General features: G+C 43.3%; 1 protein-coding gene across 1 annotated transcript in view; it reads right to left on the bottom strand.

The window, feature by feature from the left end:
* Positions 1–13,831, bottom strand: part of Mtmr7 (myotubularin related protein 7) — a 79,427-nt gene that overhangs the window by 16,295 nt on the left and 49,301 nt on the right. The window contains exon 7 of the mRNA XM_021218840.1: positions 9,769–9,901. Within this exon, the coding sequence (XP_021074499.1) occupies positions 9,769–9,901 (133 nt within the window). The remainder of the gene's footprint in view (positions 1–9,768; positions 9,902–13,831) is intronic.

Raw genomic sequence — 13,831 nt, forward strand, 5'->3', positions numbered from 1 at the left:
ACACACACACACACACACACACACACACACACACACACACACACACACATACACACACGGCTCAGGGATCATCACAGAGGAGAAAAGACTACAAGGAGCCATGGCCGTGGATGACTACAACAGGACTTATTTCTGCACCCACAGGACAGCAGCACATATGAACTCAGCATGCAAAAGACGTGCACAAGCTCAAGGCTGACAAAAGCCCAGCATAGGATGAGGGAGGTGGTCACAAAGCCCCACATCTAGCCGAGGAGCTATGGCCATTAATTACCGCTGGGAAAGCAAGAGGGAGAGTTAGCTTTCTTCAAGGATGTGGTGGCCTCTGACAGGCCTGTAGATAGTCTTACATCTACGCATATACTGCCATCAATAAGGGGACACACTGGCTTTTAACATAAAAAAACAAAAACAAAAACAAAAAAAAAACGAAACAATATTGGGAGGGAATATGTGGTGGTGACAAAGCAGAAGCCAGAGAAGAGGGACCAAGTAGGTGATGGTCTTGATTTAAACACACTGTCTCAAACAATAGAAAATAGCCCATACTTTTTATTATTTTTAGAATCTAGCTACTAGATAGCTTAAAATCACACATACTACTCATAGTTATGGCTTGCATTAGATTTCTGTGGACAGTGGTGGTTTAGGATGCTTATGGAAGTTTACTTTGCTATACATACCTTTAAAATAAATTGTAAAAGCAAATTACATAAGTAAATTGTAAAAGCATGCTTTCCCTCAAACACTCTAGGTCATTAATCTTGATGCAGTTTAAGGTATGGAAAGTGAGAAAAAAGTCACTGAAAAAGGAAGAAAGATCATTTAGGAAACACAGCATAGAAAAGCTAATGCTCTAATGATTCCCAGAAAGCAATGTAGCCGCAGTGCACCTCGGAAAGTTTTCCTGACCTCAGAGAAGAATATCATTAGCAGACAGACAGTGGAAGTTAATGCAAAGGCCAAATGCTAGCCCCTAGTTGCCACCAAGAAACGCTCAGCCTGGCATATGCAAGAGGCCCTCCACGTGGCAGACTCATCTCAGTCTGTACACACTGCCCAAGGACACAGCCCAGCAGGAAGGGAGGCGAATTCTAGTACCCTCTGTGAGTTTTTAATACTCCCTGGATGCCTGGTGCTTACAACATCTAACCTCAGGCCATGACCCAAAATTTTCAACTTAATCCGAAAATACATATATTCCAAGGAGAAACAATCAGATTCAGCTGGTTCCTTTAAGTCTTCCATACAAAACACTGTCTTGAAGTTACTTCAATTAAGAGGCCAACCCTTGGGTTGATATTGCGTCAGTGGGTCGGTTAGCATACATACTTCTTTCAGAAAATCTAGCTCAGCCCAGGACAAAGGCTGTTTACTCTCTCTTCCCACAGGGGGCAGAAATGACAGAAAGTTTAAAGCAAGTCTTCAGGCTCTGCCGGTAACCAGGAGATGGCCTGTGCTGACAGTGAGGGGGAGAACTGAGCAAGGTGAGAGAGTAACAGCAGTGTCTGTCACAGGAGGGATGGCCTTCTGGGTTCCTGCCATGTCAGCTCATTCCTTCCAGCTCTTGGGTAACAATTCTGCTTTCAGGAACACTGAAATGGCACATGCTTGGGAAATTAATCCTTCCCCCACCTGCCCCCAGACTTCAGGCAAGGTGACAGCTGAGAGGATGTTTCCCCCTAATGGCCAGTGGCCACTCAAAGCAAATAGCTCTGTGGATGATTAACACACACGACAGATGGGGCTACACTTGAAACTGAAACAATTAGTGCCCAGGCTTTTAAATATGAAACTGTTGTGTTTGGATAAACTGGGGATAAGGGAGAAATACTGATTTGTTCACTCTTGTTGCCAAACCAGAACCAATATTTACAAACCATTTTGCTGAACCAAAGTCCATGTCAGCTGGCCTCAGAAGCATATGCCACAGATTGCAGAGAAATGTAGCTGCCAGCCTGGAGCTAGACGCTGGGTCTCATGATACTGTTTTATATAACAGGGCATTTCTACTGTACAAGCACACAGAACACTGCAAAAACTTAAAAGCCAATATAAAGTGTACTTTAGAACTCAACAAATAGGAAAGTCACTCAAAAGCAGTTTCTCCTGGTCTTCCCCACACACTTCCTCCCGTGCAATTGTTTCACAAGGTGAGGGAGGACACAAAGGAGGCATGGCTGGCTCCTCTTCTCCCACTGAGGCCAGAATTGGCAGTTCTCTGCTATAGATGTGTTGTGGGAGGTGGGGGTGGGGTGGGGTGTGGAGGGGTGGGGAGCTCGACCAGCTGGTGTCTGCTGCCTGGTTGGTGGCTCAGTGTCTGAGTGATCTCAGGGCTCTGGGTTAGCTGAGACTGTTGGTCTCCTCCTTTCCCTTTCTCTTCCAGCCTTCCCCTAATTCAACCACAGAGGTCTCCTACTTCAGTCCAATGGTTGGCTCTAAGTATCTGCAGCTGTCTCAGCCAGCGGCTTGTTGAGCCTCTCAGAGGACAGCCATGTTAAGCTCTTGTCTAAACACACCAGAGCATCCGTTTTTGTCCCTGCAGTTCTTTTAGAGAGGAACAATTCTTGATCAGGTTTTTTTACTGTGGGATGGCAACCCCATGCCTCCACCTGATGCTGTCTTTCTCCCCACTGTTGGGCATTTCATCTAAGGTCCCTCCCTTTGAGTCCTGAGAGAACAAGGAGGCCTGGCAGGGGGGTGGGGAAAATCCTGTTGGAGATAGTGGGGGAGGAGGAATGGGATGAGGAACTGTGGGAGGGCCAACTGGGAGGGGGCAACAAATAGACTGTAAAAAATTAAAACTAAAAGTAATTAAAAACAAAAAACCCCTACATTAAAATTAAAAAGATAAAAATTAAAAAAAAAAAAAAAAGAAAAAGAAAGAAAGAAAGGGGCATGGGATCAGCCCTTCCACACCCTCTAGTACCTATCAGCCACCTTGAAGCATGCCCACGTGCTACTGATGTTGGCACTTTTCTTTTTGCAGTAAGAATCCGAGGCCATTTAGCCAGCCCTCAACCCTCTCCCTTCACTGGGCAGCATACGATGTGGCACCACTCAAAAGGGACGTGAGTGGAGTCTGCAGAAGGGACGTGCTTAGGTAAGTCAGCTTTGCCACCTCACTCTTTTCCTAAGACTCAGAATAAATTTCTGAATTTTTATTAATAATGTCAACAATACACCCCTCAGCCTCAGCAGCCACACAGACCATTTAAAGAAAACTTTCCACCAGCTGGAGAGATTCTCCAAGGAACACCAACAAGGCCAAAGATTATTCTTCAAAACATTTCTACTTTTATTGACGATATTTTCTGCAATCTCTAAACAATACTGCCATTTTTTGAATAACCTGGCTTTCTTTATAATAATATAGCATTATATGATTATATTGCAGTTAACCCTAAATTCTGTGCATCTGTGTTGGCACTGCTTGAGCTAGTAGCATAGGAAACAGTGCACATACATGTGTACATCCATAGAACAACCATACATATGCACATGCAAATGCATAGCCACAGAAACGTGACCACAATACCAAACATTCACCTCAAGACATCCAGACGGCAGGTCCACATGAGGGAGGCCTGGTAGATTTTGTTACCCTCACCAGTGAATTTTGTTTAGGGAGACAGATTCCCAGATTTATAACATATAATGGCAGTCCACGCTTACACCTTGCACTGTCGTGCAAGCAGAGCCAGTGTGAACAGGAACTGATGGTGGGACTGTAGAGATGATAAAGTCTAGATAGGAAATAAGTGGAAACAGAGGAGCTGGGACTACGGTGGGCTCTGGGATCCTGATGGAAGAAGGTACACTAGTCGGGCAGAGCTCACAAGGCGAAGTAAAATGCCCAGGATGCTGGGGATTCCACAATCCCACTGTAATTCAGGTGCTCTGAGGAACCACACAGGCAGCAGATCTGAGATCACACTGTCACTAGCAAACAAATACCAAATGCCAATTTCCAACAACAGGCTTATGGAAAACAGCCTATCCTGTCAGCCTTTAATGCCACATCAGATATGTTCTTTTTATGTTTATTCCCTTTTAAGAATGTTCTTAGCCAAAGTCTTGCTGTCACAACACAATATGAAACTATAGGAAGTGGGAGTATTCTGGGGATGGGGGTGTCCTGCTGAAACCCTAAATCCTCACACACCACCACACAGAGAGAAAGCACGCGCTCTTGGTCCACTGGGTTCCCCTCCAAGTCAGGAAATGATAACTGGAAAAGCCTGTGGAACAGACCATGGCTCAGAATTTTAAATGACTGAAACTGCTGTTTCTGAGCGAAGCCACTCATACTGTAAAGAGAGACTCAAGAGGGTCACCGTGTCATCTACAGTAGCACAGCCAGGCCTGCTATGTTTGCTAAATTATTTTTTATGCACTTATACCGAGTAGACATAGACTGTATTGTGAGGCTGGCACATACATGCCTCTGCAAATTATCTTCTGAATAAGGAGATTAAGAAAACTGACCTACAGGAAGGCATGGGGCCTATCAAATACCTGGCTGACTGGATTTACCATCTCAGTGTTTACTTTAAAATATATTATTGCCTACCAAGAGAAAGCAGTATGGACTTTACATTGACAAACAGTTCATAGTCTATAAGGCATCTTTTTTTTCTTTTTCTTTTTTTTTATAAACTGAAAAGTGTACTTTATTAAATGACAGTTAAATACACTTTTGTTTTTGTTATTTGTGAACACATGCAGAATCACACTGAAGGCATTATTTAATAATCTCAGTTTGGGAGGGAGGGGTAAGAAATTTACTTCAACTTACATGTCAAGGGTAGAAAACCAAGCAGGGCAGGAACCGGGAAGCAGGAACAGATGCAGAGGCCACAGAGGAGCACTGTGCACTGGCTTGCTGCTAATGGGTTTCTCAGCTTGCTAATTTTTTTCTTGTTTTAAATTAGATATTTTCTTTACTTACATTTCAAATGTTATCCCTTTCCTGGTTTCCCTTCTGAAAACCCCTCCCCCATAAGGCATCTTTTTAGTGTTATGAAATATATATAATTTACATTACTTACACACATAGGAATGGAGATCTGCTCAATTTTACACCAACTCAATCAGGAACTCAAACCTAGGATTTTCACCAACTTAGACCTGGGTACTTCCTAGATCAACCTCCTTTCCCTTCAAGCTGAGTGGCTTAGAATTTGGCACTGGGTTTTTGCAAATGAGGGAAACCATGTCTGACCTTACCATGGTGAGGCTCTGTGAGTCTCTTAGCCTCTATGCATCTGTGTCCTCACCTGCCTACAAGGTCACCTGCCTCAATAAGATCACAATAATTCACTTGAGCACATATATCCTTAAAAGCTAGTGTCAAGAATTTAGTCACCTCTCCAAAACACTATGTCAGCATTACCATGTAGAGAAGTTCTCTGTATTTCTGGCTTGAGAACTAGGAAATATTAGAAGGATCAAGGTAATTTAATAAGAAGTACTTTGTTCAAATCTTTCTCTATTACATGATCCTGACAGATACTGAATCCTGAACAGAGAAATTTGCACAATGAAAACTACAATAATCTCTTCTTAGGATGAATGGAAACTGCCCAACCAGATGTGATCTTGGTGAATGTGTGAACGAACACACACACACACACACACACACACAGACACACACACACACACACACACACACACACACACACACACAAGCGCGCGCGCATATCAAGGGTAGACATCAGGTGTCTCTCTCCACCTTGCATATTGAGGAAGGTTTCCCCTGAACCTAAAACTCTCTAATCAAACTAGTCTAGCTACCCATCCTTTAAAAACGAGTACACTCCTGACAAATGTCAGTGGAAACTGTAATATAGTAGATTCCTGAAATGGAGAGGAAACACTTGCAATTGGCTTGAAGAAGCAAACTGCCACATGTCACTAGTTTATGCATAAGACCACACAGGAAACTGAGGCAGGCACAGTACTAGAAAGTGGCCTCTAGCTAACCAAATGTGGGACCTTGAACTGAATTCTACCATTAGCCTGAGCCCAGGAGCAGACTTCCCCAGCCGGAGCCTCCTAATGAGAACTCAGGCAGGTGACACTCAAAGCTCTCATAAGAACCTCAAGAAGATCTACTAGGTCCCCAGCTACGCCGAGAACATTCTTAGAATCCTGAAACACAGAAACTCAAGAGATAATGAATATTGCTCGATGAGTATGTAAACCAACCAGGGCACATACTTTGTCAATAGGAGGGGAAAGGAGAAAAACACTCCCCCATCCCCATGCACTAATTTAGGGATCATCCCTGATTTTTCCCTAGCCTTTCTTTATACATAGGACTCACATATAGTGTAACAGGAATGCTATTCTACAACCTGAATGCTTCACTTACTTCGCCTACATTTTCTATCAAGAATGTAGAACAAACTGTTTAAATTAGTTTACTGCTGTTAACTGTTTACCTTGTTTCCAAAGTTCTACTACCATAACTCAGTGTGGGTGTGTTTAAAGCCTTATTCTGGATTAGTCCCTAAGAGAAGGAAATCTGGCAAGAAATTACATTATCATTATACAAAGTGTACACATCCTAAGCCAATTCAATGCTACAGAAATACTCAATGCAATGATTTTACCACCTTCTTTATAGTGCTGTTTTTTCTTTTTAATGAGAAATGATTCTTTGAAATTTATCAGAGCAAATTCAAATATTTTATGACTTTTTCAATTTAGTTTTATCCTGTCTGACCTAAGACACCCACTCTTTATTTACATAGCACAAATGCCATGCATTATAGAACACTGCTGTGAAAATCAAATATAGTCACTTAAGTGAAAGTACTTGCATGACGGTAATCCCAGCACGCAGGAGGTAGAAGTGTAAGGATATCTAAGCCCAACCTGGGCTACATAGCAGGACCCCGTTTCCAGCAAAAAGAATGGAAGAATGAAAGGAGGAAGGAAGGAAGGAAGGAAGGAAGGAAGGAAGGAAGGAAGGAAGGAAGGAAGGAAGGAAGGAAGAAAGGAAGGAAGAAAGGAAGGAAGGAAGGAAGGAAGACAGGACGGAGGATGAGGAAGCACCCCCCAACACCCCCCAACTATCTAGTAGTTGCTCAATATTTTACCTAAATGACTAGGTGGTATATTGCAAAGATACAGAATATCTACCAATAAAAGAATCTTGTGGCATTCAAGCAATACAACTGATGGGCAGGGAGGGGGAACCTAGGGAGAGAGGGAAGGAAGGCAGGAGAAGGAGAAGGCAATTGTCTCTGGGAAAGAAAGGGGAGCTACTGTGAAAAGCAATTAAGTTACAAAATGCTCTGTGGGCCTTTCTTCTTGGTGACTTACAACCTGTAAGTTAGAGTTTAAGTTGATGTATACTGACCTCAAGAAATGGACCTACAGAAGGTATGAACTCACTCCTAAATTTCTGTTTCTAATGAAATATCCTGGGGTCCTCACAGACAGAACTTCGTATACACTGGTAGCAGAACACAAATAATTCTATTCTCCATTCCATAATCTCCTCTGATAATATCCCAAACCATGCTTTAGCAAGTTTGAAGGCAGTAAGAACCATGGGGGCACGCCATGAGCCCTGCCTCCCAGCCTCTGATGCCAAGGACCCTCCCTGTTTGAAGTAGAAAGCCCTGGAAGGCGGGTCTTACTGCATGCATCACTTCATCAGCTGAGCCTCCACCAGTGGTTTACAATTTACTCAGACAGTTTACAGGTAGCCAAGCACTGGTCAGGACCCCTGAGAGGCATCCAGAAAGCTATCCCTGCTTATGGCTACACATGACCAGAGGGTGATGCAGCACCGCCGTGATCCGTGTGAAACATCAGTCAGCTTGCTTGTCCTTTAGAAAAAGCAGTAAGACAGACTGACCAGAGGCCAAGGGTTGAAACACCAAACACAGGGTAATTTAGACACCAAAGGCAGAGGCCTGTGTTATAAATATTCCTAGGAACAACTTTCTGTACAGAAGAAAAGTAATGATCTGGAAAACTGTCTATGAAACTGATGAATACAAACTGCAAAGTGTGCCAATGTGAAGTTTCCCCAATGACTAACAACGGTGGGCTCTTCTTACAATAAAGAGTTTTCTCAATGACAGAGCTAGCCCACTTTTTTCCTACTTCTCAACAACAGAGCTGGGCTAGTCCACTTTTCTCCTACGGGCAATGCACCATTTATGACAAGGACAAAATGAAAGTCTCCAGATGCTTAAGAAACTTAGACGAATACACCTAGACTGTTAGAACTTTGACCTAAGAAAACTGTTTCAAAGGTGGATGAACATAGGGCTTGGACTACGTTTTGTTGTTGTTATTGTTTTGTCTTAGATGCAGGAATTGGCTTCTTCTAATGATTTAAATGCACATTTATCTACCCCAGGGCTGAGAAGTTACCCCAAGGCCTTATAGTACTAAGCTAGACCCATAGCCTTTAATCAAATTTTAAAGTGTTGCAGCCAGTGGCTCCAACTGTCATGTAGAAAACAAACAAACAAACAAACTGGGTTAAGTTATAATTGAATCCAACCATTTCCCTGCAGGCACAGTCCTAAAGAAACAATTGATGTGTTCCAAGTCCCACAGTGACTAAGGTCAACCAGGGGGTGCAGGAGGAGGAGACTGGGTCTCTCTGTGACCCTTCCCCAGGCGCCCTTAGGTGCTTGCCACACTGCTGCCCTGACAGAACAGAGAACTGTTAAGTAACCGAGGTCAGAGGCACATCCCCCAAAGTAGTTCAGCTCCACCCTTGTCCCGCTCCATCCCACACTCCACAGATTCTACTGAGACAACCAACTTCCCTAGATTCCACCCCATCCCTGCAGTCCTCCTCAAAGGCGTTCTAGTGTTCACGGGCAAGGCAAAGCGGTGGCTTCAGCATCTTCCTCTTCCGTGGCTTCCTTTGGAGGCAGCAGGATCCCTCACGGGACTTCAGGATCAGGTAGACCTTAAGCAGTAACGAAGCAAGTTTTGCATGCAAAGCATACTGTCTGCTAATGAATGCACAGACACGAGAGTCATTCTTCCATATCATATGAGCCATCCTTTTCTTTCCTCTCCACATGAATACATAGGTCCTTATGTGTCCTCGCAGTGCTTGCTCAGGATGGGGGTTGCATGTGCATGTGTGCTCTGGTGGATCCTGGAATTTAAACCAACACTCTATCTATCTATCTATCTATCTATCTATCTATCTATCTATCTATCTATCTATCAGTCATTATCATCTATGTATTTCTATCATCTATCTATTTATCTATCACCTTTGAATCTATCAGTCACTCAGCAATGTGGGGACAGTTTGTGAACCTGATTTCTACATAGGAACACTGAGTTACTGCTTCAAAGGTAAGACTGCTTTCTTTCCAGATGTCTTTGAATGAAAGAAAGGGAAGGAAGGAAGAAAGGAAGGGAGGGAGGAAAGGAGGGAGGGAAAGAGGGAGGGAGAGAGGAAGGGAGAGAGGGAAGCTCCTTCTATCCATGCTTTTATCTAGGATATTAAAGTGCCAGTTTAGTTAGTCCTGGCTGCTAAATGCCAAATATTAAACCACTCGATTACACTACTGGAATGACACCAGGAGGCTGCCGATGGCTTAGAGTCACTGCAATATGATTATCTTCCCAACTGCAACATATTTTCCAGTTACCACACTTGTTTAACAGTATCACTGGGAAAAAAAATAACTACATCAAAAGACTATCTTATTCCATTTCGGCATCAAAATACTTAAGTATTCTTTTAAAGCTGTGCATAACAAAATGGTTTACCTTCCAGCATTTTCTGAAGACTGTTCCTCATGACGTGGATGTTCTCTATGCCGATAAACTGAAACTTGATATTGGAATAATTGTCTTCATTCTCATAGCCTTTCCCTGCAGCACGATTTGCCATCGCATTAAGCTGCAGTGGTCAGCAAAACAAAAGTCATCAATTACATTCAGGACATGGAACAACCACTTAGGGAAACACTGCAAAGACTCATAGACGCGTACTATAGTTTGAACCCCTGAAACACTATACCGAGCTCTCAGTGCAAGCATAAAGTCAAGCTTGTGGTCACGAGCACACATGTGCTGGCCTGGGTAACATTTCCTTAGTGGAAAGTGTTCCCTAAGTTCTGGAGATGACTCTGCCAGTTTGATGGTGATGTTGACGACGTCGAAGTCTGGCAGAGTCAGGTTAACACTGTACATTAACACTTGCTGATTGGCGGGAGGATCCACAGAGACAGCTATCAGTAGAAGTCCCTGCGCGTTGAGTTATCTGCCAGAACTGTATTGCAGAGAAACAAGTAGGAGTCATCAAGTGAGAAAGGTCAGGCAGCAGGGTGCCCCTCCCCATCCAGACATGACCCAGCTGTCTGATGTGGGAGCTTTTGTTACTTTCAGAATGGTAGATAAGACCTTGGGTTGTCTGTGTAAACAGCTTTCAATGCTAATGGATGCTGAAGAAACTGATTAAGCCCAGATTGCTCTACCCCTGCACAGTACAGACAAACAGACAAGTCTTGTCCACGCTGGGAAAGATTTCACAGGGATACGTGGCTGGGAATGCTCCTCTCTTGCAGTGTGACTAAGCAGGCCACCATTTGTGGAGAACAGTATTCAGTGACCACTATCTTCCTCGGGCCACAAAGGCTAGGGGACTAGTCAAATGGGGGTTGGGGGGGGGGATCTGCTTTTAAGTGTGTAGTATAAGTAGTCCTTCAAATAGTTAAGTTTAAAAAGCTAAGCTAAGTTAAAATACTTTGGTCCAGATCCTCTAGTTCTGAAAACCTCCTAAATACAAAGGTCTTAGAATATACAGGTCAAGACTGTCTGTGACAAATGGTTTTGTAAACATGAAAGCCGCAAACCTATGACTGTCTCCTCCGAGTGGTAACTGAGTAAACAATGGCATATCCATGCTGTGGAATACAATCAGGGACCAAAGACACAGACTGACCAATTTCTCCCCCTTTCTCTCTCACATACACCACACAGCTACATGTACATATGTGTAAGCTAAGAAAATGTTCATGCAACCATTAATACTTACTTCTATATTTATTTACATTCATTAAGAAGAATTAAAGTTACCGTAGACTATGCCAATTGGTTAGCAATTTCAGAAGGAGAAGAGGGAGTGGCAAACTGCAGGGGAATACTATCAGCATTACCTCAGCTACTCCTGCAGCCTTTCATAGTTACAAGAAGCACATGCTAAGTCAGGACCACAGAGAAGAATTGAGACAACCAGAGAGAAAACACAATACAGCCAGAGCTGAGAGCAAGCCACTGCCATAGGAGGCCTTGCTTCGTCAGCAAGCCAGCCCCTGCTTTGTCAGCAAGCCAGCCCCTGCTCCCCACCTCTGCTTCTCTGGCATCCATGGGGTTGTCGGCTCTTCAGGAGACTGACCCCAGTCTACCCAAGCAAGACACGTCCCTAAGAACAAAGGCTTTAGCCATAACCAAGAAACACTTTCATGATATATCTTAAGGGACGTGCTTTTTTTTTCTTCCAGAAATTACATATAGATGTTGCTCTCATGGAACTGTGTACTTTTAAAACGTCACTGCTTTATATAATTATTTTCAGGGCAGTTTCAGCTAAACCTCTGTAATGAACTTCATTAAATGCAACAAATCAACAGATCCAATAAGCCTGATGTTATGTGATACACACTTATTCTGCATCTAAATTCATCGCCTTCCCCCATATCTTCTAAACATGTATAATATGTAATAAGCAAAATACTCTTACTACTGCAGTTACTGCATATACAACATATGCTCACACTTTAAATAACTTAGGAGTTACAATGGGAGAACAGACAGGCAGTTTTAAAGCAAACAGGAGAAAACCTCTTGAAAGTCAGTCTGTAATTCACATAATGAACAGAAGGTGGCGATATTTAATCTAGCATACAAACTTTTTTTTTTTTTTAGGAGCTCCACTTATTTTATGTGGCAAAAGTTGAATTTTCAAAGCAGAAACACAGGTTTAGAAATAATAAACATACTAAAAAAGGTACTCCAGACTGAGACAGATAGACAGACAGACAGCTGCCTTTACGAGAACTGGGCCAGAGTCTAGCACAGGTGTCAAAGAGTAGTCTTTCTTCTTATTTGGCTATGACCTACTTACTAACCTTAACTGTGGTACAGTCTTGGAAATACTAGATGATTTTATTGCCTACAGGTATGACCTGCAAATGAACTTGTCAAAATCTCCCCATCACCATCCAAGGACATCTTTCACATATTTAAGAGTACCAGGATGAAATCTTGATCCTGGCTAATTTAAATTTTCAACCCATATATGATGCAAAATGGTCTCTTTCCCTGTGTACAGGTTATGCGAACTGATGAGGACTCTCCCCTCCCATAACTTCTAACAAGCTTGCCGGTTCTGTGTAGTTGGTAGAAGGGACCACATGGAAGAGATGCAGTTAGATAAACAGCTCTTTCCAAAGCTAGGCGATTACAATTGTCTTATTGGTTGACGGTGCTTCTGATTAATATTAACTGGCTGTCTCTACCTTCTCTGTAGGTATCCAAAGGGTGACTTTCCTAAGGCACAATGTAGGCTCCTAGAAGTACACTGTGCCACCTTTCACTCACATATGAGATCCACTGTGGCTTGAGCAGCAGCTGTTGCCAGCTACACTAGCCCAAGATCCCTCCCGGAGACCTTCACTATAGGTAAGCTGTGTTAGCAAGGTTTTATCAAGTTTGTTAAGGTCCAAATTAAGCCAAAGGATATTTCTCCATCCTTGCACTTACAAAGAAAAAGACTGAAGACTCTCCCCTCACCTGCCACAAAACACAAAGATCTCTCTCCCACTCTCTTTCCTCTGTCAATGGCCACCTTCAAACTTTATGCATATAACCAGGAAATAAGATCCCAGGTTCCCAAGTTTTAGGTACCCTAAACTTCATAGCTGTATCTTGAAGATGTTCCCTACATGGGACCCAGTGACAGACATTACCTCATTACCAGAGAAAGAGAGAAATACCTTATGACTTCCTGTTACACAACGAAACAACCCTTGGCACCATGACACTAAGGCTACAACCACAAAGCAGTCATTGGAGCTGAGGCATGACACAGGGCCAGTCACCACTGAAGCAGGTGACAGCCTCAACCTCGCCCCTGCCTTTAGGACTCACACTTCCTCCACAGCTGGTAGGCACACAGCACACAGCTTAGAGCCCCTCCTGCTCCATTGGCCTTGAGGTGACTGTAGATGAGCCTGGAGCTGGGTGTGTGATCAACTTAGGTGTCAACCCTCTAGAGACTTGAAGTGGGGGACAAGCTTCCCCTAGAGATGTTCTGGTAAACAGAAGAAAAAAAAAAAAAAAAAAAAAAAGAACTGGCTTTGATGTCAAATAAGCTTGTATTTAACTGAATGTGGCCTTGGGTCTAAACTGTGTGGTCTTGGTGAATTACCTAACCTCTTTAAAGCTAAGTCCAGGAAAAGACAAGAAGTCTCCCAATCTGCAGGATTCTTACAAGAGTGAAATGAGAAAGCGCTGAACATGTTTGCAAGCTCAACAGAATCCCAGCATATCTGACAGAAGAGGTTGAAGTACAGTGACAAGCTCCTTGTCTTAGACCACCACAAATACCGTTCTGATGCAATTCCGTGTGTTAATGCACTAATCTCTAGCAACAGCTGTGACCAAGGAGACGTCTCTCAGGACATACTTGAGGCTATTACTGCCTCTGCGGCCCATCCCTGTCCCATCAGTGAACAAACAATTCAGAAGGCTTTCATCTGGGTGGGTGGCTTGGGAGGCTCTTGGATGGACTTGACCCTGCTCAAAGACCAAGGATCAGGACCCTGGG

The sequence above is a fragment of the Mus pahari genome, chromosome 19 (assembly GCF_900095145.1).
Source record: "Mus pahari chromosome 19, PAHARI_EIJ_v1.1, whole genome shotgun sequence".
NCBI classification, from domain to species: Eukaryota; Metazoa; Chordata; class Mammalia; order Rodentia; family Muridae; genus Mus; species Mus pahari.